This window comes from Heterodontus francisci, chromosome 1, assembly GCF_036365525.1.
Source record: "Heterodontus francisci isolate sHetFra1 chromosome 1, sHetFra1.hap1, whole genome shotgun sequence".
NCBI lineage: Eukaryota > Metazoa > Chordata > Chondrichthyes > Heterodontiformes > Heterodontidae > Heterodontus > Heterodontus francisci.
Window position 1 is genome coordinate 134139189 of NC_090371.1, and position 25064 is coordinate 134164252.

The window sequence follows — 25064 nt, forward strand, 5'->3', positions numbered from 1 at the left end:
TACTCTCACTCATCAGTAAAGTGATGGAAGGTGTCATCAATAGTGCCATCAAGCAGCATTTGCTTAGCAATAACCTGCTCAGTGACACTCAGTTTGGGTTCTGCCAGTGCCACTCAGCTCCTGACCTCATTACAGCCTTGGTTCAAACATGGACAAAAGAGCTGAACTCAAGAGGTGAGGTGAGAGTGACGGCCCTTGACATCAAGGCAGCATTTGACTGAGTATGGCATCAAGGAGCCTTAACAAAACTGAAGTCAATGGGAATCGGGGAAAACTCTCCACTGGTTGGAGTCATACCTAGCACAAAGGAAGATGGTTGTGGCTGTTGGAGGTCAATCATCTGAACTCCAGGACATTACTGCAGGAGTTCCTCAGGGTAGTGTCCTAGACCCAACCATCTTCAGCTCCTTCATCTATGGCCATCCTTCAGTCATAAGGTCAAAAGTGGGGATGTTTGTTGATGATTACACAATGTTCAGCACCATTCGTGACTCTTCAGATACTGAAGCAGTCCGAGTAGAAACACGGCAAGACCTGGATAATATCCAGGCTTGGGCTCATAAGTGGCAAGTAACATTCGTGCCACACAAGTGTCAGGCAATGACCATCTCCAACAAGAGAGAATCTAACCATCTCCCCTTGACATTCAATGGCATTACCATCGCTGAATCCCCCACTATCAACATCCTAGGGGCTACCATTGACTAGAAACTGAACTGGAGTAGCCATATAAATACCGCTCACCACCTGACTCCCCAAAGCCTGTCCACCATCTACAAGGTACAAGTCAGGAGTGTGATAGAATACACTCCACTTACCTGGATGGGTGCAGCTCCAACAACACTCAAGGGCGGCGCAGTGGTTAGCACCGCAGCCTCACAGCTCCAGGGACCCGGGTTCAATTCTGGGTACTGCCTGTGCGGAGCTTGCAAGTTCTCCCTGTGACAGCGTGGGTTTTCGCCGGGTGCTCCAGTTTCCTCCCACCGCCAAAGACTTGCAGGTTGATAGGTAAATTGGCCATTGTAAATTGCCCCTAGTGTAGGTAGATGGTAGGGAACATGGGATTACTGTAGGGTTAGTATAAATGGGTGGTTCTTGGTCGGCACAGACTCGGTGGGCTGAAGGGCCTGTTTCAGTGCTGTATCTCTAAATAAAAAAAATAAATAAAGCTCGACGCCATCCAGGACAAAGCAGCCCGCTTGATTGGCACCCTATCCACCACCTTAAATGTTAACACTCTCCATCACTGGCACACAGTGACAGCAGTATGTACCATCTACAGGACGTACTGCAGCAACGCACCAAGCCTACTTCAAAAGTACTTTCCAAACCTGTGACTTCCACCACCTAGAAGGGCAAGGGCAGCAGACACATGGGAACATCACCACCTGCAAGTTCCCCTCCAAGCCACACACCATCCTGACTTCGAACTATATCGCCGTTCCTTCACTGTCATTGGGTCAAAAACCTGGAACTCCCTCCCTAATAACACTGTGGGTGTACCTACACCACATGGACTGCAGCGGTTCAAGAAGGTGGCTCACCACCACTTTCTCGAGGGCAATTAGGGATGGGCAATTAAGCAACACTTACATCCCATGAAAGAATTTTAAAAATCCTTAGCTGCTCCACTGTCCAATCAACCTTACTGCAACCCCTTCTTTCTACTGCAGTAATTATATCTTTTATCAATACAACTGCTCTCCCCTCTTTTCCAAATTTCCCTGTCCTTTCTGTAGCTCCTGTTGCCTGGAAAGTTTATCTCCTAATCATGCTGTGGTTGTATCCAGGTCTCTAAATAAATTGTCTTTAAAAGGCTTTAATGAGCTTTAAAAATATTTTAAAACTTTTGGATGACATATAAACCTCATTTCAGTTGCGGTAAAAGGGCATAAGAATAACCAAGAGAGAGTAAAACTAGCTCAAAGGTCAAGGGGAAATAAATGGGATAAACAGGCAGGGAAATGGCCATGGTCTGACATTAGTAATGCTCAGATCAGAAGCTTCAGCGTATCCGAGAGAGAAAAAAAGAGATGTTGCACCTACTTTGGGCAATGGTTGCTGGAACAGACTAAGAAATGGCAGGTCTCAATGAGAGGAAGCACATGTAACTCTGTATCTAGCATGCAGTGTTTGAGATCCTGGTTAATGATATGCGAAATGTACAAGTGCTGCATGAAAGGTATCAGCAACAGCAACTTGTATTTATACAGCATCTTTAACAAAATAAAACATTCCAAGGTGCTTCGCAGGAGCATTATAAAACAAAACTTGACACCAAGCAACATAAGGCGAAATTAGGACAGATGGCCAAAAGCCATCAACAAGGTAGATAATAAAGAGTATCTTAAAACGGTGAAAGATGGTTGGAGAGGCAGGGAGATTTAGGGAGGGAATTCCAGAGCTTAGGGCCTATACAGCTGAAGGCACCTACAGTTAAGTGATTAAAATTGGTGATCCTCAAGGCTAGGATTAGATGAACCCATATATCTTAGAGGAAGAAGCAAGGCCATGGAGTCAGATGTCTCTCGGCATTCCTTCGCGGGCGAAGATTTTGGGAAGGTTGCAGTCATCGGTTGCAGGCCCACTGGTGGCTAGTCAGGCCTATCCGTGACCGGCAGATTCTCCCACAGCGGGTACAAGTGAAGATGTAGTTGCTGCTGGGGCAATTGGATCTATCCTTCTCTTTCTCTTGCATGCCGGTTCTTTGCTCAGTCTCAATGTAGCATCTCCAGGCTTCACGATCTATGGCCTGCGCTTCCCACTGGCGATGGTCGATGTGGCAAACAGAGAGGGACTTCAGGGAGCTCTTGAAACTTTTGTGTGGGGCCCCTCTGTTCCTTTTACCCATGTTCAGCTCTCCATACAACACGATCTTGGGCAGGCAACTTTCGTCCATTTGGGCAGCGTGGCCTGCCCAATGCAGTTGGCTTTGCAGGAGGATGGCCTCAATGCTGGTGATGTTGGCTGTTTCCAGCACTTCAATGTTTGTGATGCAGTCCTGCCAGCAGATTTTGAGGAGGTTGCAGAGGCAATGCTGATGGAAGCACTCTAGAAGGTGTACATGACGGCAGTATAGGACCCGTGACTTGGCGCCTTACAGAAGGGTGGTGAGGACTATGGCTTTGTCACTTTGAGTTTAGTCTCTGGTCTGAGGCTGTGGTTACTCCACACACGTTTGTAGAGTCTGCCGAATGTACTGTTTGCTTTTGAAAGCCTATTGTCCACTTCCTTGTCTCTGGTGGCATCAAACGGGATGATGCTCCCCAAATAAGTAAATTGCTTGATGACATTCAGCTTGGTTCCCTCGATGACAGTGCTTGGTGGTCTGTATTCTTGGGGTGCAGGCTAATGCAGGACTTCAGTTTTCTTTAAACTGATGTTTAGTCCGAAGAGTTGTGCCACCTCAGAAAAATGTGTTGTTATCCGTTGCAGGTCTGACTGACTGTGGGCCAGGAGAGCACAGTCATCAGCGAAAAGAAGTTCACGGGTGGGTTTTTCTTGAGTCTTTGGGTGAGCCTGAAGACGCTTGAGGTTGAAAAGGCCTCCCTCAGTCCAGAAGCTTACATAAACTCCCTCCTTAAGGTCTTCTGTTGCCTGCTGCAACATCATGCTGAAAAAGTGGTGAATAAGGTCGGGGCCAGCATACATCGCTGCTGCGCGCCATTGGAGATACAGAAGGGACTTGAGAGGTCGCTGCTTTGCTTGACTTGTCTGTACTAATTTTCATGAAACTGCTTCACTATGCAGAGGAGATTTGCTAGTGCTCTTCGGGGGGGTTTAAACTAATTCAGCAGGGGGATGGGAACCTAAATTGTAGTTCCAGTGTACAGGATGTTGAGAGTAGTGAGGTCAGGGATAAGGTTACAAGGACGCAAGAGGGCACTGACAAGCAAGAACTTGGTTTAAAGTGTGTCTACTTCAACGCCAGGAGCATCCGGAATAAGGTGGGTGAACTTGCAGCATGGGTTGGTACCTGGGATCTCGATGTTGTGGCCATTTCGGAGACATGGGTAGAGCAGGGACAGGAATGGATGTTGCAGGTTCCGGGATTTAGATGTATCAGTAAGAACAGAGAAGATGGTAAAAGAGGGGGGGGTGTGGCATTGTTAATCAAGGAGAGTATTACAGTGGCAGAAAGGACGTTTGAGGACTCGTCTACTGAGGTAGTATGGGCCGAGGTTAGAAACAGGAGAGGAGAGGTCACCCTGTTGGGAGTTTTCTATAGACCTCCAAATAGTTCCAGAGATGTAGAGGAAAGGATAGCGAAGATGATTCTCGACAGGAGCGAGAGTAACAGGGTAGTTGTTATGGGGGACTTCAACTTTCCAAATATTGACTGGAAATACTATAGTTCGAGTACTTTAGATGGGTCAGTTTTTGTCCAGTGTGTGCAGGAGGGTTTTCTGACACAGTATGTAGACAGGCCAACCAGGGGCGATGCCACATTGGATTTGGTACTGGGTAATGAACCCGGCCAGGTGTTAGATTTAGATGTAGGTGAGCACTTTGGTGATAGTGATCACAATTCGGTTAGGTTTACCTTAGCGATGGGCAGGGACAGGCAGGGCAAGAATTATAGCTGGGGGAAAGGAAATTATGATGCGATTAGGCAAGATTTACGATGCGTAGGATGGGGAAGGAAGGGATGGGCACAAATAAAATGTGGAGTTTATTCAAGGAGCAGCTACTGCGTGTCCTTGATAAGTATGTACCTGTCAGGCAGGGAGGAAGTTGTCGAGCGAGGGAGCCGTGGTTTACTAAAGAAGTTGAAGCGCTTGTCAAGAGGAAGAAGAAGGCTTATGTTAGGATGAGACGTGAAGGCTCAGTTAGGGCGCTTGAGAGTTACAAGCTAGCCAGGAAGGATCTAAAGGGAGAGCTAAGAAGAGCAAGGAGAGGACACGAGAAGTCATTGGCGGATAGGATCAGGGAAAACCCTAAGGCTTTCTATAGGTATATCAGGAATAAAAGAATGACTAGAGTTAGATTAGAGCCAATCAAGGATAGTAGTGGGAAGTTGTGTGTGGAATCAGAGGAGATAGGGGAAGCGTTAAATGAATATTTTTCGTCAGTATTTACAGTAGAGAAAGAAAATGTTGTCGAGGAGAATACTGAGATACAGACTACTCGGCTAGATGGGATTGAGGTTCACAAGAAGGAGGTGTTAGCAATTTTGGAAAGTGTGAAAATAGATAAGTCCCCTGGGTCAGATGGGATTTATCCTAGGATTCTCTGGGAGGCCAGGGAGGAGATTGCAGAACCTTTGTCCTTGATCTTTATGTCGTCATTGTCGACAGGAATAGTGCCGGAAGACTGGAGGATAGCAAATGTTGTCCCCTTGTTCAAGAAGGGGAGTAGAGACAGCCCTGGTAATTATAGACCTGTGAGCCTTACTTCGGTTGTGGGTAAAATGTTGGAAAAGGTTATAAGAGACAGGATTTATAATCATCATGAAAAGAATAAGTTCATTAGCGATAGTCAGCACGGTTTTGTGAAGGGTAGGTCGTGCCTCACAAACCTTATTGAGTTTTTTGAGAAGGTGACCAAACAGGTGGATGAGGGTAAAGCAGTGGATGTGGTGTATATAGATTTCAGTAAGGCGTTTGATAAGGTTCCCCACGGTAGGCTATTGCAGAAAATATGGAAGTATGGGATTGAAGGTTTAGTGCTTTGGATCAGAAATTGGCTAGCTGAAAGAAGACAGAGGGTGGTGGTTGATGGCAAATGTTCATCCTGGAGTTTAGTTACTAGTAGTGTACCGCAAGGATCTGTTTTGGGGCCACTGCTGTTTGTCATTTTTATAAATGACCTGGATGAGGGTGTAAAAGGGTGGGTTAGTAAATTTGCGGATGACACTAAGGTCGGTGGAGTTGTGGATAGTGCTGAAGGATGTTGTAGGGTACAGAGGGACATAGATAGGCTGCAGAGCTGGGCTGAGAGATGGCAAATGGAGTTTAATGCGGAAAAGTGTGAGGTGATTCACATTGGAAGGAGTAACAGGAATGCAGAGTACTAGGCTAATGGGAAGATTCTTGGTAGTGTAGATGAGCAGAGAGATCTTGGTGTCCAGGTACATAAATCCCTGAAAGTTGCCACCCAGGTTAATAGGGCTGTTAAGAAGGCATATGGTGTGTTAGCTTTTATTAGTAGGGGGATCGAGTTTCGGAGCCACGAGGTCATGCTGCAGCTGTACAAATCTCTGGTGCGGCCGCACCTGGAGTATTGCATGCAGTTCTGGTCACCGCATTATAGGAAGGATGTGGAAGCTTTGGAAAGGGTGCAGAGGAGATTTACTAGGATGTTGCCTGGTATGGAGGGAAGGTCTTACGAGGAAAGGCTGAGGGACTTGAGGTTGTTTTCGTTAGAGAGAAGGAGGAGGAGAGGTGACTTAATAGAGACATATAAGATAATCAGAGGGTTAGATAGGGTGGATAGTGAGAGTCTTTTTCCTCGGATGGTGATGGCAAACACGAGGGGACATAGCTTTAAGTTGAGGGGTGATAGATATAGGACAGATGTCAGAGGTAGTTTATTTACTCAGAGAGTAGTAGGGGCGTGGAACGCCCTGCCTGCAACAGTCGTAGACTCGCCAACTTTAAGGGCATTTAAGTGGTCATTGGATAGACATATGGATGAAAATGGAATAGTGTAGGTCAGATGGTTTCACAGGTCGGCGCAACATCGAGGGCCGAAGGGCCTGTACTGCGCTGTAATGTTCTATGTTCTATGGCCAGGATCTAGGTGGGCATTCAGGTTTTTCAAGGATTTTCCGAAGTCCATCTCTGCTCACAGTTTTAAATGCCTTGGTGAGGTCCACGAAAGTGACGTACAGGCCTTTGTTTTGCTCACAACACTTTTCTTGTAATTTTCTGAGTGCGAATACCATGTCTGTGGTGCCTCTGTTTGCTCTGAAACCACACTGGCTCTCTGGGAGGTTTTCTTCAGCAATGGTAAGCACAAGCCTGTTCAGAAATATTCTAGCCAGGATCTTCCCAGCAATAGAAAGGAGGGTGATCTCACGGTAGTTGAAGCAGTCAGATTTTTCTCCTTTGTTTTTGTGTAAAGTGATGATAACAGCATCACAAAGATCCCGTGGAATCCTGCCCTGTTCCCAGCAGGCCGTGAAAAACTCAGAGCTTGGTGTATAGAGCAAGGCCAACATGCTTCAAGGCTTCGGGTGGAATTCCATTGGCTCTAGGGGCTTTGTTGTTGTTCATCTGGTTGATGGCGGTCATAGTTTCCTCCAGAGTTGAGCTGTCATCCAGTTGTTCTTTGACAGGCAGATGTAGAGCTGTGGGATAGATAGAAATGAACAAAAATCAATGAAATGCTCAAGATTGGAACAAGAGCAGGAAGAAACACTCGCACTCACAAAATCATCAGAATAGCACAGGAGCGGTTATGGGAGTGGGCCAGAGCAAGATTGGAACAAGAGTAAGCCACACGTCCTACAAAAGGGCTGGTATATCGAGGATCTCTGCAAGTTCCAATAGTGATGCTTTTTGGCCAGATAAAGTGAGTAGAGTTGAGTAAAGTTGTTGAGGGCAAGAATAAGTTCAGTCGTCAGACAAAGATGGCAGCTGACTCGGTCAATACTGAAGGAAGATGTGAAGGATCCAGATAAATGAAGTCAGGGCTGAAGATATCGAGTAATTGGCCACCCTGGTGAAGTAATGAGTGAGGTAGAAATGCCTTAAATCATCAAAACAGTGCATAACATTGGAAAATGGCAGATTTCAGTATGTAGAAAGAAAACGGAAAGAAAATGTAGCTCCGAAGGAAAGAAAGGAGAAAGTACCTGCAATGATTTGGCACCATTCTTGTTTTCAAGTGAGAGGGAAAAATTTGGCAGGAGTATAATGTGGGAAAATGTGAACTTACCCACTTTGGCAGGAAGAATGGAAAAGCAGGCTATTATTTAAATTGAGAGAGACTGCAGAACTCTGTGGTAGAAAGGGATCTGAGTGTCCTGGTGCGTAAATCACAGAAGGTTGATTTGCAGCTAGAGCAAGTGATTAGGAAGGCAAATGGAATATTGTCATTTATTGTAAGGGGAATAAAATATAAAGTAGGGAAGTTTTGCTACAGCTGCACAGGGCCTTAGTGAGACCACATCTGGAATATTGTGTACAGTTTTGGTCTCCTTATTAAGAAAGGATAAAATTGCATGAGAAGCACTTCAGAGAAGGTTTACTCGACTGATTCCTGGGATGAAGGGGTTATCTTATGAGTAAAGGTTGGGCCTGTACTCATTGGAGTTTAGAAGAATGAGAGGTGATCTTACTGAAATATCTCAGATCCTGAGGGGTCTTGACAGGGTGGATGCTGGAAGGATGTTTCCACTTTTGGGTGAGCCTAGAACTAGGGGACGCAGTTTTTAAAAAATTAGGGGTCGCCCATTTAAGACGGTGATGAGAATTTTTATCTCTGAGGGTCGTTAATCTGTGGAATTCACTTCAGAGAGCAGTAGAGGCAGGATCATTTAATATATTCAAGGCCGAGTTGGGTAAATTCTTGATAAACAAAGGAGTCAGGTGTTATTGGGGGGGCGGGGATGGACAGGAAAGTGGAATTGAGGCCACATTCAGATCAGCCATGATCTTGTTGAATGGCGGAGCAGGCTTGAGGGGCCAAATGGCCTACTCCTGCTCCGAGTTCGTATGTTCTCTACCTTCCCACACTGTCCCCACATCCCTTAATTCCCTTAGTATGCAAAAATCTATTGATCTCTGCCTTGAATATATTCAGCAATTGAGCATCCACAAATCTGAGATAGAGAATTTCAAAGACCCATAACCCTTTGAGTGATGAAATTTCTCCTCATCTCAGTCCTAAATGGCCAACGCCTTATTCTGAGGCTGTGACCACTAGTTCTATATGACTCAACCCGGGGAAACATCCTCCCAGCGCCTACCCTATCAAGCCCTTTAAGAATTTTATATGTTTCAATAAGATCACCCCTCGTTCTTCTAAGTTCTAAGGAATACAGGTCTAGTCTACTCAATCCCTACTCAGAGGGCAATCGCCTCATCCTAGAAATCAGTCTAGTGAACCTTCATTGCACTCGCTCCTTCATTAGATATTCTTTCAAATTTTTTTTGAAATTTGCTCCAAAGCCACAAAACTTCACTATCTTCAAAATACAGGCATATCAGTAAAATATATTTGATAAGTGATGTGTTAAGCTATTTGAAAGCATTAATAGTAATGGGAGGGTAATCTCCCTCCCTCCTCAATGCCTCCGTGCACAACATGTTTTTAATTGAGAAACTAGGTGAAAAGCCATAGTACATAAAGTGCAAGGGAATGCCACCAAGGTTGTGAAGAGAAAAGACAAAGTAAGTTGAGAATTAGTTATTTACTAATGACTTGGATTTTATAAACCTATAGATAGTAGTAGTAAAAAACTAAAAGATGAGAAATCCATAATTTTGAGGTCTTGAGAAACCAGCTTTTCGGTAAGTTATGATGTGATGAAAATTGATCTCAGTGCATTGAGGAAGGAGGAGTAAGAACATGTAGGTTTGCATATTTGGGGTTTAGGAAGAACAAGGCATGGGCAAGTTCACAAGAGCAAGGGCTATAATTATTGATAAAATAGAAACAAGCAAGGTTGCAATGGTGAGAAGCACTGTCCATCAGACAGCAAGATTTTTCCTTATTTTCTAGACTGGAATGTGAGAGCTGTTGGAAGAGCTTCCCAGATATGGAAGCAACATTTGAGTTTTGGGGGGACTTCAGCATTATATATAGTTAAGAGTTGTTGAAGGCTGGAGTGGTATGGAAAAGCAACTTTGCAATGGAATAGATGTGAAAGTTCTACTGAGCCATGGAGACTAGATGGCTCATAGGTCAAATCCAAGAGTGAGTTAATTGATTTTAACGGGCAGCAGTTGCTTGTTTCCTTTTAAAAGGGAATTAGATAGTTTCCTTTAAAAAAAAAAAAGAAGATTCAAGAAAATAGCAATTAGTATGGAGCTCCTGAAGAAAAACACTGGAATCTTTGAGCTTAATAGTCTATTTCTATGTTATAGCATTGTATTAATAAGTGGGGAAATTACATTTGTTGTACATGTTCATGGACTAGTCAGGGTTGTTGCTCCTGATCCCTGTCCATTGTTCCTGCTGGAAAGGACAGGCTTGGCATTGATGCAACCTCCCTCTCCTATCTTGACACTTGCTGTCCAGGTTTTAACATGAAAAAATGATCAGGTTCTGAAAGATTAAAGGCTGCCAGGAAACCATATTTCAGTACGAATCACTGTCTTGAAAGGAAAAAAGAAAATTGGGGTGGGGGGGGATATTTTAATACAAATGGTAATTACTCATACATTTGAATCACCTAGAATTCTCCAAACCTGAGCAAGCAAGATAAATTTTAGGATTAAATATACTGCAATTAACCTTGAGCCATCAGTGTACAACTTTGAAAATATTTTTTGATGTTGCAAGTGTATTTACTGCTGTTCATACTGTGAAATTTGTGTTTGTTAATTTCTGCAGGCTGTAATGTTGTTCAGCTCTGGTGTTTTTTGGATGGGCCTATTCATCATCCCGATTGCTTCTCTTCTCTGTGATGTGATTTACAAAGTGTACGTATGACAAAAATAAAAGTACAAATCCTTGTGAAACTCTTAGTTCTGAAAGAAAAAGAACTCAATGTTTTAAATTATTTTTTATGTTGTGTGAAGTGTCAAGCTGAAATGTTAGTATGATATTACTTTGTTCAAAATTAACAGTGACATCGTGTCCTTGCAGCAGAAATTAACTGTCAGAGTGTGGGGACAGAAAGATTATCTTGTAGTGCATTACTTCACTTCAGGAAGTTATGAACCCAGACAATTTTTGAACTAGTTACAAGGCTTTTGTAAAGCAGAACCATTAATTGAAGTACTAGGTAGAAAAGGCTGAAAACTGAAAATGCTGTAACTTGTTGCAAGGGATGGACAGATCTAGTTTTGTGTTGCTGAAAACTGAGGTGAAAAATATGGAAGGCAACACAAAATTGTATAAACTTTTGATTTAAAGCTGACTTACTTTTATAGATTATTCAAACAAAATCTTTTTTTGATGTCAGTGTAAAATTTCTTTCAACTTATGTTTTGATTTAATTTACATTTTATAAAAGCTTTTTGACAAACCTTCTGTGGCTTGATGCATAATTGAAAATGCTTTGCTACAAAACCTGTGAAATAATATTAAGGGGCAAAAGTTTTTCCATATTTGATTTTCTTTCCCCTGGGGACCTATGCAAGATGATTTTTTTGGGGGTAATATATAAAAATTTTATTATAATGATTCTGCCTCCTTAAGAATCTATTTAATGTTCATTTTCAGCATTAAGAGAACTTTATGTAAGACTCTGGTGGAAGAGGTTCAAGAATTGGAAGCCCAGTTCCAGGATCCAGGGGCAGCTGTATACGGCAAAAGGTATAAATTACAAACAATAGTATAGCCTTTTAAATAGCAAACTTTTAAACTTTCAGGAGTATTTAATATTCTTTGTTTTTAAAAATGTAAAAATAGGTGCAACCTCTAGGATAACGAACATAGAATTGGAGTTCTGAGCAGTAACCCACAGAGACTCGACTTGAATTTCAGTGCTGTCTCATGTACAGTGGAATGTTTCAAGCGTGCTTATAGGATGGTAGGCATTGATTGATTACTGAGTAAGGGGAAGAATGTGGGGGAAGAAAGAACAAGGTGGGATGAAAGGACAATAAAAGAGAAGAATCTTTAGGGCTTTCAAAAAGCAGAAGAGAGATCACAAAGCAGAGATGCTAAATGTTTCGGAAAATCAGGGATATAATGGTTGAAGCAGTGACCGTCAATGGTGGATCAGAGGGAGCAAAGAATGAGAATTAGAGCAGTATTGAACGAGCAAAGGATTTATTTATTTAGAGATACAGCACTGAAACAGGCCCTTCGGCCCACCGAGTCTGTGCCGACCATCAACCACCCATTTATACTAATCCTACATTAATCCCATATTCCTACCACATCCCCTGGATCCTGGAGGGAGTTCCAGGATTCCCGGACCCAGTGACAATGAAGGAACGGTGATACATTTCCAAATCAGGATAATGTGTGACTTGGAGGGGAGCTTGCAGGTGGTGGTGTTCCCATGCGCCTGCTGCCTTTTGTTTCTAAGCAGTGGAGGTTACAGGTTTGGTGATGGTTAAAAGAGTTGAAATTTAAATCTTAAGACATAAAGAAGAAAATATATGGTGTGGTCTCTGCATTTTCTTGGACACCAATTGTTTATACTGATTTATGGCCCTTTTACATTTGGGCTCGTTCTGATGAGATTGGAAAGAAACTTGGGAGTAACTTTACATCGACAAAATGAAGGCAACATTTGGGCATACTTTCGAATGTAACTTCCAGATTGGACATAAGGAGGAAACTCCAGCTCATGATGGGAGAAACAATAGATACTCAATCTCACAAAGGAGGTTATTATGTTGAATGATTCTCAAATCACATAATAAAAAGCAGTGTGGGCAAAGTAACATTAGTTAAGATAAAGAAAATGCATTTGTGAGTCCCACACAAAAAAAAGGCAAGAGAATGAATGGGGGGAAAATGTGGGAGTGGGGAGGGAAACCTGAAAATGAAGGAGATTGGGAATGAACACTGGGGAAAAAACAGGAAATGTACAGGAGATGGCCTAATTCTGAAAAGAGAAACAGGTCAGCACCCTGAGCGCAGACCCATCTCGGACTAGAACCATGTTTCAATGAAAGACCTACATCCAAAATGTCAACCCACCTTCCCCCCCCCCTCCAGACGATGGCAGACCCATAGCCCACACCATCAGTATCTCTGCTGTAAGGAATGTAGGGGATAATGCTGAAGCTTGAAATTACCAAAGTCATTATTCAACCTGAAGATTGCAGAATTCCCAGGAGAAGTATGAAATGTCCCGAACTTTCCTTTCAACTTTCAACTTGATTCGAACAAATAGAAGGCCAAAGATGTCGAGATTATAGTAGAACTGAGGGAAAATGAAGTGTGAGCTACAAGGGGTTTGTGGGGGCTGGGGGGCGGTGTCATGTTTGCAGACAGAACAGAGATTTTCTGCAAGATAATCAATCAGCATTTGATCTGCTCAATGTAGAGGAGACAGCATCTTGAACAGCAAATAGAATATATTAGATTGGAGGAGGTGCAGATAAATTGGTGTCTCTCAAGGGAGGAATGTTTGGCTCCCTGGACAATGGTGTTGGGAGATGGTGAATGAGCAAGGGCTGCACCTGATGTAGTTGCATATGGAGGTGCCAGGAGAAATCCAGTTGGAGGTGGGGTAGCGGAAGAATGAACGCTGGTACTCCAGAGACAACAGTCCCACCCGAGAAAGCAGAGTGGAGGGGAAAATGTGCCAGTATCATGTAGATGGCAGAATATGATCTGGAGAATGCATAGGCTAGTCGGGTAGGAAATGAGGAGAATCCTGTCATTGATGCGAGAAGAAGGAAATAGTGAGCACAGAGTTAGGAAAAATTAGGTGGACATGGTCTAGTATCCTGTTGACCACTATCGAGTGGTAAACTTCAGTTGAGGAAAAACGAGGATATTTCAGAGGCTCTGGTGTGGACAGTACAAAATAGGCAGAGAAACTAGTAAAAAGGGAGGAATTCTTATTGGAAAGCAGAGTGGGAACAAGTGTATTTCAGACAGATATGAGTCAGTGGGCTTGTAATACTTGTCACTGGAAAGCCCATTGCCAGAGGTGGAGAGGGGGAAAAAGCCTGGGAAGGGAAGGCGAGACTCTGAGGTGGACCACATAATAGTTTAGAAATTGGAACCATCGTCAATGTAATTCCCAAGAGCAATGTGAGAACAGGATGCAGCAGCAACAGTGGCATCAGTGTAAGAGAAGACAATGTCAGGAGGGCACCTTGAAGCAATGAGTCGTCATCTTCTTAGGAAGTCCCTTGGGAACGAGGATGACTTTCTTCCACTCCAGTGTTGTGGGTCCTTAGGTGACTGAATAGTCCAATTCTAGATCCGCACACTCTGCCACAGGTGGTGTTTGGTGAGGCGAGTGAATGGGATGCTCAAAATTCCAAATGTTCTTTTATTGTTGGCACTTGTTCGCTGCCTGGGCATGTTAGCATTGTTCGAACTGGTTGGCACCGTCGCGGAAGCTTCTTCTCCATTTTGGGTGGTCTCTGGCAAGAGATTCCCATGAATCCGTGGAGATGTCACATTTTTTCAGGGAGGCTTTAAGGATATCCTTGTAGAGTTTCCTCTGCCCTCCTGGTAGCCTCTTGCCATGAAGGAGCTCGGAGTAGAAAGCTTGTTTTGGGAGTCGTGTGTCAGCATGCGGACGAAGTGGCCCGCCCAGCGTAACTGACTAGGCATGACCAGTGTCTCGATACTGTGGATGTTGGCCAGAGAGAGGACACTGATATTGGAGCGCCTGTCCTGCCACTGAATTTGCAGGACCGCTGGTGATATCTCCGCAGGGTTTTGAGATGTCTGCTGTACAGTATCCATGTTTCCAATGCATACAGGACAGCAGGTAACACTACGGCCCTGTAGACCGTGAGCTTGGTGCCAGGTTTGAGGTCTTTGTATTCAAATACTGTTTTCCTCAGACGACCGAAGGCTGTGCTGGTACACTGTAGGCGATTTCATCGTCAATGTCTGCCTTTGCTGAGAGGAGGCTCCCAAGGTATGGGAAGCGATCCACATTGTCCAGTGGTCCCCCATGAATATCTTGATAGTCTGGGGGCAGTGTTGCATTGCGGGAGCAGGCTGGTAGAGGACCTTTGTCTTCTGTCTGTTTAGCTTAAGGCCCATTCTTTCATACGCCTCTGTGAATGCATCAACGAGGGTTTGAAGCTCGGCCTGAGGGCCCATGCACAACTGCAGCTCGATGACACAGCTTGGAGTGGCCTTGGTTCTGGACTGGAGGCAACGTAGATTATATCATTTGCCGCTTGTCCTGTTGAGTAGAACTACTCCGGCAGGGAGCTTGAAGGAGATGAGGTGGAGTGTTGTGGCAAGGAAGATGGAAAAGAGCATTGGTGCGATGTCACAGCCTTGTTTGACCCCAGTTTGTACTTGGATTGGGTCAGTGGCAGATCCGTTGGCAAGGATTACAGCTTGCATGTCGTCATGCAGCAGGTGGAGGATGGTGACTAGTTTCTCCGGGCAGCCAAATTTGAGGAGGATGTTCCATAATCCCGGTTGATAGAGTCGACAGCCTTTGTGAGGTCAACCTGTTTCCTACATTTTTCTTGGAGTTGTCTTGCTGTGAAGATCATGTCCATTATGCCTCTTGATGAACGGAATCCACATTGTGATTCCGATTGGAGCTCTTCAGCCATGGGGAGGAGGCGGTTGAGAAGGACACTTGCGATGACCTTCCCTGTGGCGGACAGCAGGGATACCCCTCTGTGGTTACCACAGTCGGTCTTGTTGTCTTTTTTGAAGATGGTCACAATTACAATGTCTCACAGATCTGCTGGCATCCTTTCCTACTTCCAGATGAGGGAGCTGAGACCGTGTATTTGTGTCAAGAGTGCCTCTCTGCCATATTTTAGAATTTCGGCGGGAATCCCATCTCACCAGTGGCCTTATTTTTTAGCTGTCGGAAGACCTTTTCGATCTCATGGGGCTGGAGTTGTGCTGAGGTTGTGGCAGGTAGCATGCTGTGGAATGTGGTTTCCAATGAGTACTGCCTGCCTCTGTCCTTGATCAGCCCCACTCCATTCTTTGCTCTCAGTGGGGTAGGTCTTTTGGGTACTTGGGCCATAAATGGTCTTGACTGCGCTGAAGAATTCACGCATGTCATGGTTGTCCGCGAGTTGTTGTACTTCCTGCGCTCTTTCAGCCCACCAGCTGTTCGTTCAGTCATGGTTTTTTTTGTTGAACCTTGGCCTTCAATTGTATGTATACCTGCTTTTTTTCCCTCGAATTTTGATGATACTTCCAGCTCAGAAATGCCTTGTGCTTACAATTTAGTAGCTCCTGGATCTCTTGGTTGTTCTTGTCAGTCTTGATGTTTCCTGGTCAAGAAACCAAGAGTATCTTCGCAAGTGCTGATTATGGTAGCTATGAGGGCAGACCAGGCATTGTGAACATTCTGTGATTCCTGCTCATTGAGCGCGCCAAGTTGCTTGTAAGACGCTGCCTGAGTAGGTCTTTCTTCGCAGAGTCCGTGATACCATCAACGTTTGTTTTCTTATGTCAGTTGTTCTGCTGCCGCTGCTGTTTTTGGACTGGGTTTATGGAGATAGTAGCTTGGATGGTTGGTCCAGCAGTCATCAGTTCCTATCATGGCACGGGTGATGCGAACATCCCTGTAGTCCTTCACTCGGACAATGATATTGTCAAGCAAATGCCAATGTCTGGAGCGAGGGTGTTGCCATGAGGTCTTGTATTTGTCTCTCTGATGAAATAGGGTGTTCATTATGATCAGGCCATGTTTCGTCAGAAGAAAGACTCCATTGGAGTTGGCACTTCCAACACCTTCCTTGCCAATCGCACCATTCCAAAGGTTTGTGTCCCTCCCAACTCTGGCATTGAAGTCTCCAAGGAGGATCAACTTGTCTTTCTTGGGAACACTGGACAGCAAGTGATCAAGGCTGGAGTAGAATTCCTCTGGCCTCATCTGTTGCTTCTGGGGTTGGGGAGTACGCGCTGATGACTGGTGTGCTATTTCTGGGTAGGGTGAGCCAGAGGGTCATGAGACGATCATTTAATGCACAAGGAGGCTCGCTGAGGCGGTCAGCTGATTCATTTTTTATGGCGAAGATAAGACCTGGATGTGGTTTCTCTCTCAAATCTGGCTTCAAATTCCTGGCTTCACTGTACATCAAGATCATGCTTCTACGCTGGGGACTACATTGAAAAAATGTAAGACTCTGCTTCTGTCTATAATCTGTCTTTTTTGTTTTTCTGATCTCTGTGAGCTGTGGAAAAGATCTGGAAAGATCTAGATTTTTTTTGAAACAGCTTCAAATTTCTGGACTTATTTCAACATCAAGAAGCATTTTTGCTCTGGACTACACTGGTTATAACGTAAGACCCAACTTTGTCTTTGTATTGCTGCTCTGTTATATTTAAAGTAACTTAGATCAGTTTTCTGCCCTTCCCCCACCACTGCTGTGATTGAAAAACCTCAGTCTCCTGCTGAGCCATTTACTGGCCACTGGTTATACTGGTTTTTCTGCTTCAGCCTATTCCTGCCAGTTCCATGAGGGGTCCTGGGGAGCCCTTGTCACAGGAGCCTCGGAGCAGGCTTTCAGCTACCCCTTCAAGAGCACCCTGATGCAGGTTCACACAGCCTGCATTCGGGCTCGCCAGCTGGACATGCTGGCCGTGTGTATGTATTAGTCCCTATCTGTGTAGTGGAGCCTGGTCTCCAATCCCTGCCATTGGACAAAGACTTTTCTTCGCTCGGACCATGTGGTGGTCGGTGTGCAACGACCATCCCATGTTTAAAAGAGCCCACGCACAGGCATCTTCCACCCCCTCAAAATGAACTTCGGGACCTGTAATATCAGGACTCTCATGGACAACCCCAGCAGTGACAGACCTAAACATCACACCGCTATCGTAGCCCGGGAACTCCACTGCTACAACATTGATATCACTGCCCTGAGTGGGGCACAGTGGGCAGGAGAAGGCCAGCTCAAGGAACGAGGTGGTGGATGTGCCTTCTTCTGGAAAAATAAACCAGGAGAAGAGAGCCGAAGCAATGAGTAGCATCGGAACAAAAAGCGTTCCACATATTCTACAAAAAGACAGGCATAAACAGCACCATGTGGATTCCCATAGCAATACATTTTATCAAGATCAAGTGAGTGGAGTTGAGAATAGTTGTTCAAGTTGAGAACAAGTTCAATCATGCAGAGGAGAGTGATGATGGATGGGGAGACTGGTTCTATTATTGTTCAAGGAGCAAAGAGCCTGGAAAATTGAAATACATCTACTGAAAAAAATTAACATAAAAGAATGAGTAGTTAACTCATTCAGATCCTCTGCTTAATTAAACGAGTATCATCCAATTCCCTTCAATCTCACCACACCTTCTGGAAAAAAAAATGCAAATTTTTCCTTGGAATTGAAATGACTCTAAATGCTAAAAGTTCAGAGGTCAGATTTAATATCTCCCTCAGCAGGTCTTTGGTCATTTTAACTTCAGACTGGAGAAATTCTGTTTTACCTGAAAACAAAATGGTGTCTTGCTTAAAACTATATGGAAACTACTTTCAAGGTTGGTCTACAGCCTGCACATATATTCAAGGAATTTAAATTTGGGGAATTACCTGTTATATTTTATTTAACACAAAACCATGTCAGTAAGATTGCACTGCACTTGGCATTTGACAATCAAATTTTACATTTTAAAATAGCTAACAGCAATGGTAAAAGAGCAAGGAGAGTAGGACTAATTGGACAGTTCTTTAAAAGAGCCGGCAAGGGTGCAATGGGCTAAATGGCCTCCTGCGCTATATCATTCTATATGCGAAATAAACATATTTAAAGTAGAATGCAGAAGGGTCTGCACCTTGTTTGTCAACATAAAATTTATTATTATGCCCAATTTCATCAAATAACATACATTATTCGCCACTGGATCAAAAAGAATCCCATGGGGTTACTTTCTACCACAGCAACCAGGCTAGACATGAGATTAAAATGTCATCTAAATGGCTTTTATACCATTAATATTATAAAAAGCAGATTTAGTTATCTAAATATTCTGCATTTAAAAAGATGTTTATGGTACATGGAGATGATGTATTTAATCCAAATTAGTAACTCAAAAAAGGTTTAGTTCAAACAAATTCTGAACCACTGATGTAATTTATTTTCTTTTACTTAAAACAATAGTACTGTGATAGGTTTAGGCCACTGAAAAAGTAAAATAGTAATTGTCTAATAAAATAAATATCATAATGCTTAGATTGTGGGCGCCTCCAGGGATCCTAGACCTCCCGTGCTGGCCACCTTTTAATGTTTTCAGCTCACACACCTTAATGTTGGAACAAGCACCAATGTCACTATAACAAAGAATCTTAATTGTCAGGAACAGCTTTTACCATGCACTAATAAAATCAGCATTTTTAAGTAATTCAATTTTCCCATCTTTTCCCGTACTATTTTATCTTTTAAGTCCACTTAGCCTGATTCCTGTGTACCAAGCACACAGCTGACCTCCTGAAACTAATTGCCAGGGAGCACATCGGTCAGCCCAGCATACCACTCCCCTCAGATTTTCCCTATCTTCTCCTCCCCTGCTCTCTTTTGTACCACTGCAGTACCCCTAAAGTAAATGCTTACAAACAAACCTTCCATTCATATAGTTCCTTATCACATCTTCAGGACGTACTTCATAGCCAATTAATTGACTGCCTTCAAAAGTAATGTTACTATGTAGGCAAGTGCAGCCTCCAATTTAAAATTTAAAAATTTGCTGTCTATTTGAACCACACTGAACCTATGATTTAATTATCTGCAGTTTTCATTGCTAGTATTGTGAATGCAAATCTGATCCTCTTAGAATTGGGCAATACAGTTACCATCCTGATAGCCTATTATATTGAAACTAACTTGATAATTAATTTAATGTGTTTTCCATATACTATTCCATCACACATATTTCAACATAAGTAAAAAAAAAACTTGATTTGAAAAAAGTGTATTTAAATTATATAAAATCATAATTGGATTTTTTTTTAATGAACTACCCTGGCAAGACATTTCAGTGAACAAACTCTAGATGCCAGAACGAGATGACATTTTGCAATGCCTTTTAACTCCCACGGATGGGGGTTGAATTCAATTCCCCTAAGGACTTGACTGAAACAATCTCCCTCACTGATGACTTATAATAGACAGCAGTAAATGTTCTGGCAGAACAGCCTACCACCAATAGACAGGATATTTTAAATCTGGCGTTATTCTTGGCTCAAAAGTACTCTTTTGGGTTGCGAGTGACCTTCTCTCATTCCAGTGTTCAAAAAAATGGACTCTTGTGTAAAAAAGTACTCTTTAAAGCTGGGCTTCCCACTACTTTTCCTGATGGTTTTGTCAACCTGTATCATCTTGTAATTCCCATCATGACTTTTAATTTGTTCATGAGATGCTAGTGTCAGCATTTATTGCCCATATCTAATTGCCCTGAGAAGGTGGTGGTGAGCTGCTGCCTTGAGCTTCTGCAGTACATCTGGTGTAGGTACACCCACAGTGCTGTTAGTCAGGGAGTTCCAGGATTTTGGCCCGTCGATTATATTTCCAAGTCCAGATGGAATTTGATTTGGAGGGGAACTTGCAGGTGGTGGTGTTCCCATGCATCTGATGCCCTTGTTCTTCCAGATGGTAGAGGTCACGGGTTTAGAAGGAGCCTTAGCGAGTTGCTGCAGTGCATATTATAGATGGCACACACTGCTGCCGTGTGTGTCAGTGGTGGAGTGAGTGAATATTTAAGTTGATGAAAGGGGTGCCGATCAAGTGGGCTGCTTTGTCCTGCATGATGTTGAGCTTCTTGCATGTTGTTGGAGCTGTACTCATCCAGGCAAGTGGAGCATATTCCATCACACTCCTGACTTATGCTTTGTGTAGATGGTGAACAGGCTTTGGGGAGTCAGGATAGGCTTTGGGGAGTCAGGAGATGATTTACTTGCTGCAGAACTCCCAGCTTCTGACCTGCTCTTGAAGTCACAGTATTTATAAGGCTGGTCCAGTTAAATTTCTGGTCAATGATAACCCCCAAGATGTTGTTAGTAGGAGATTCAGCAGTGGCAATCCTGTTGCATGTCAAGGGGTGATGGTTAGATTCTTTTTGGAGTTGGCACATGTGTGATACAAATGTTACTTGCCACTTGTCAGCCCAAACCTGAATGTTGTCCAGGTCTTTCTACATGCGGGCACAAGCTGCTTTAGTATCTTGAATTGCACATGGTGCTGAACGTTGTACAATCATCAATGTACTGATCACTTCTACCTTATGATGGAGGGAAGGTCATTGATGAAGGAGCTGAAGATGGTAGGGCAGAGGACACTGCCCTGAGGAACTCCTGCATTGATGTCCTAGGACTGAGATAATTGTCCTCCATCAACCACAACCATCTTGCTTTGTGATAGGTGTGACTCCAACCAATGGAGAGTATTTCCTTTGATTCCCATTGACTTCAATTTTGCTTGGCATCCTTGATGCCACACTCGGTCAAATGCTGCCTTGATTTCAAGCAGAAAGCAACATGTGACAGACTCCCCTCTGGAATTCAGCTCTTACATCCATGTTTGAACCCAAGGCTGTAATGATGTTAGGAGCTGACTGGCCCTTTCGGAGCCCAAACTGAGCATCAGTGAGCAGGTTATTGGTGAGTAAGCACTGCTTGATAACATTGTCGATGACACCTTTGCCACTCTGCTGCTGATTGAGAGTAGACTAATGCAGTAATTGGCTGAATTGGAATTGTCTTGTTTTTTGTGGAGTTTTGTGCAATTACTTTCTGTGCAATCTTTTACATTGTCAGGTAGATGCCAGTGTTGTAGCTGTACTGCTAAGGGCACGGCTAGTTCTGGAGCACTAGTTTTCAGTACTATAGCCAGCATGTAGGGCCCATAAGCTTTGCAGTAACCGTGTGTTCAGCCCTTTCTTGATATCGCGTGGAGTGAATCGAATAGCCGAGATGAATCATCCACTCGGCACATCTGGCTGAAGATGGGTGCAAATGCTTCAACATTACTTTTGCACTGATGTGCTGAGCTCCTCCATCATTGAGGATAGAGATGTTTTTGTAGCCTCCTCCTCTAGTCAGTTGTTTAATTGTCTACCACCAATCACAATTGGATGTGGCAGGACTGCAGAGGTTTGATCTGATCCGTTGGTCTAATCCTGTGTTGTAGCTTCATCAGGTTGGCACCTCAATTTTAGGTATGCCTGGTACTGCTCCCTGGCTTGATGGTAATGATCGAGTGAGGGAGATGCCAGGCCATGAGGTTACTACAGATTGTGGTTGAATACAATTCTGCTTCTGCAGATGGCCCACAGCACCTCATGGAAGCCCAGTTTTTCTTGGTGTCATATCTAGCACACAGAAAGATGGTTTGTGTTTGTTGGAGGCCAATCATCTCAGCCCCAGGACATTACTGCAGGAGTTTTTTTTATTCTTGCATGGGATGTGGGCGTCACTGGCAAGGCCAGCATTTGTTGCCCATCCCTAATTGCCCTTGAACAACTGAGTGGCTTGCTAGGCCATTTCAGAGGGCAGTTAAAAGTCAACAACATTGCCATGGGTCTGGAGTCACATGTAGGCCAGACCAGGTAAGGACGGCCGATTTCCTTCCCTAAAGGACATTAGTGAACCAGATGGGATTTTTACAACAATCAATGATAGTTTCATGGCACCATTAGTGAGACTAGCTTTCAACTCCAGATTTTTATTTGTGAATTGAATTTAAATTCCACCAGCTGCCGTACCTCAGGGTAGCATCTTAGGCCCAATCATCTGCATCTGCTTCATCAATGACCTTCCCTCAAAGATGATGTCAGAAGTGGGGATGCTCACCGATGATTGCACGGTGTTCAGTTCGATTCGTGACTCCTCAGATACTGAAGCAGTCTGTGCCCGCATGTAGAAAGACCTGGACAACATTCAGGCTTCGGGTAATAAGTGGCAAGTAACATTTGCGCCACACAAGTGCCAGGAAATGACCAACACTAGCAAGAATCTCCCTTAACATTCAATGGCATTACCATCTCTGAATCCCCTAGCATCAACATCCAGAGTGTTACCATTGACCAGAAAATTAACTGGACCAGCGCATATGAATACTGTTGGTACAAAGGCAGGTCAGAGGCTGAGAATTCTGCAGTAAGAACTCAACTCTCAGCGAGTAGCTAAATCCCCAAAGCTTGTTCACCATCTACGAGGCACAAGTCAGGGGTGTGATGGAATACTCTCCACTTGCTGGATGAGTGCAGCTCCAGCAACACTCAAGAAGCTCGACACCTTCTAAGGCAAAGCAGCCCACTTGATTTGCCCCACATCCACCACCGTAAACATTCACTCTCACCACCACTGTCGCACAGTGGCAGCAGTGTATACCATCTATAAATGCACTGCAGCTACTCGCCAACCCTCCTTTAACAGCACCTTCCAAGCCCACAACTTCTGCTATCTAGAAGGACAATGGCAGCAGATGCATGGGAACACCATCACCTGCGAGTTCCCCTCCAAGCCACACACCATCCTGACTTAGAACTATATCATCGTTTCTTCACTGCCACTGGGTCAAAAACCTGGAAATCCCTTCCTTATAGCACTGTAGGTGTACCTACATCACATGGACTGCAGCAGCACACCATCGCCACTTCAAGGACAATTAGGGATGGGCAGCAAATGCGGGCATTGCCAGTGATACAAACCATGAACGAATATTAAAAAAATTTGAGCTGCTAGATACATTCTGAATCTGTCCCATTTAGCATGGTGATAATGCCACACAACACAATGGAATCTGTCCTCCGTGTGAAGGCAGAACTTGTTCTCCATGAGCACTGTACCATGGTCACTCTTACCAATGCTGTCATGAACAGATGCATCTGCGACAGGTAGATTAGTGAGGATGAGTTCAAGTAGATTTTTCCTCCTTTTTGGATCTCTCGCCACCTGCCGCAAACCCAAACTAGCAAATATATCCTTCAGGACTCGGCCAGCTCAGTCAGTAATGGTTGCTACTGAACCACTCTTGGCGATGGACATTGAAGTCCCCCACCCAGAGTACATTCGATGCCCTTCCTACCCTCAGTGCTTCTTCCCAGTGGTGTTCAACATGGAGGAGCATTGATTCATCAGCTGAGGGAAGGCGGTGTGGTAATCAGGAGGCTTCCTTGCCCATGTTTGACCTGATGTCATAAGACTTCATGGGGCCCAGAGTCAGTGTTGAAGACTCCCAGGGCCACACACTCCCAACTTTATACCACTGAGTCGCCATCTCTTGTGGGTCTCTCCTGCCAGTGGGGCAGGATATACCAAAGGGTGGAGGAGTCTGGGACATTGGCTGTAAGGTATGAGTCAGCGAATGTGACTATGTCAGGCTGTTGTTTGACTAGTCTGTGGGACAGCTCTTCCAATTTCGGCACAAGCCCCCAGATGTTAATGAGGAGGACTTTGCAGGGTTAACTGGGCAGGGTGTGCCTTTGTCGTTTCTGGTGCCTAGGTCGATGCTGGGTGGTCCATCCATTTTTTGTATTCAACTTTTCTGTAGCAGTTTGATACAACTGAGTGGCTTGCTAGGCCATTTCAGAGGACAGTTAAGAGTCAACTACATTGCTGAGGGTCTGGCGTCTCATGTAGGCCATACTGGGGAAAAACTGCAGATTTCCTCCCCGAAGGACAATAGTGAACTCTTTTAGCGCTGCTAGTTGGAAGAGGTGTCCATTGTGTAGTCCTCAAGTATGAAATGGGTAAGATCTTAAAAAAAGTTTAATTTGTATTTTATGGAAACATTAACCTAAACTTTGAAATAAGAGCTTGGCATATTCAATGCCAGCACCCCAAGGGTGGTGTAATGTAACTCAGTACTTTGCATAAGTGTACAAGTGATTTTCCACATATAATATGTATATTTTCAGATAATAAAACATTTAAGAAGGATACCAGGTGAACAATGCTGATCGACATTTAATGGGACAGTTTAGAATGGCTTTAGAGCTTAGATAGATATTTATATCAGCTAGCTGCTGTTAATTGATAAAATGGTGTAAATTTGTCTTGTTTGGTGAAGAACTGGCAAATCAGCATTTATAAAGTTCAGAATGTAATAACATTAGAAATAGTCTATTGTCACAGCCAGCAGGAAAATTCATATTGACTTTTTCCTAAAGCATTTCAAATAATTCTAATTTTCTCTTTCCTGAAAAGCTTAAGTGAGCGAGCTCAACTCTTAAAGAATGTTTTTAGAAAGAACACTTTCAATCTGCACCGCTCCGATTCATTCCAGCAGAGCTCATTACGTAAGTGTCTTTCTCCCAAATGTTTCCATTTTGCAAATCATTGTCCCAGGGTTTAGTAATTATAGTTAAATCCTTGTGC

The 25064-nt window shown here is 43.9% G+C and overlaps 1 protein-coding gene across 4 annotated transcripts in view; it reads left to right on the top strand.

Annotated features, from left to right (window-relative positions):
* Positions 1-25064, top strand: part of atp8a1 (ATPase phospholipid transporting 8A1) — a 522190-nt gene that overhangs the window by 492662 nt on the left and 4464 nt on the right. For all 4 annotated transcript variants that reach the window (XM_068036156.1, XM_068036147.1, XM_068036163.1 and 1 more), the window contains 3 exons: positions 10504-10592; positions 11338-11430; positions 24894-24985. In XM_068036156.1, coding sequence (XP_067892257.1) covers positions 10504-10592; positions 11338-11430; positions 24894-24985 — 274 coding nt within the window. The remainder of the gene's footprint in view (positions 1-10503; positions 10593-11337; positions 11431-24893; positions 24986-25064) is intronic.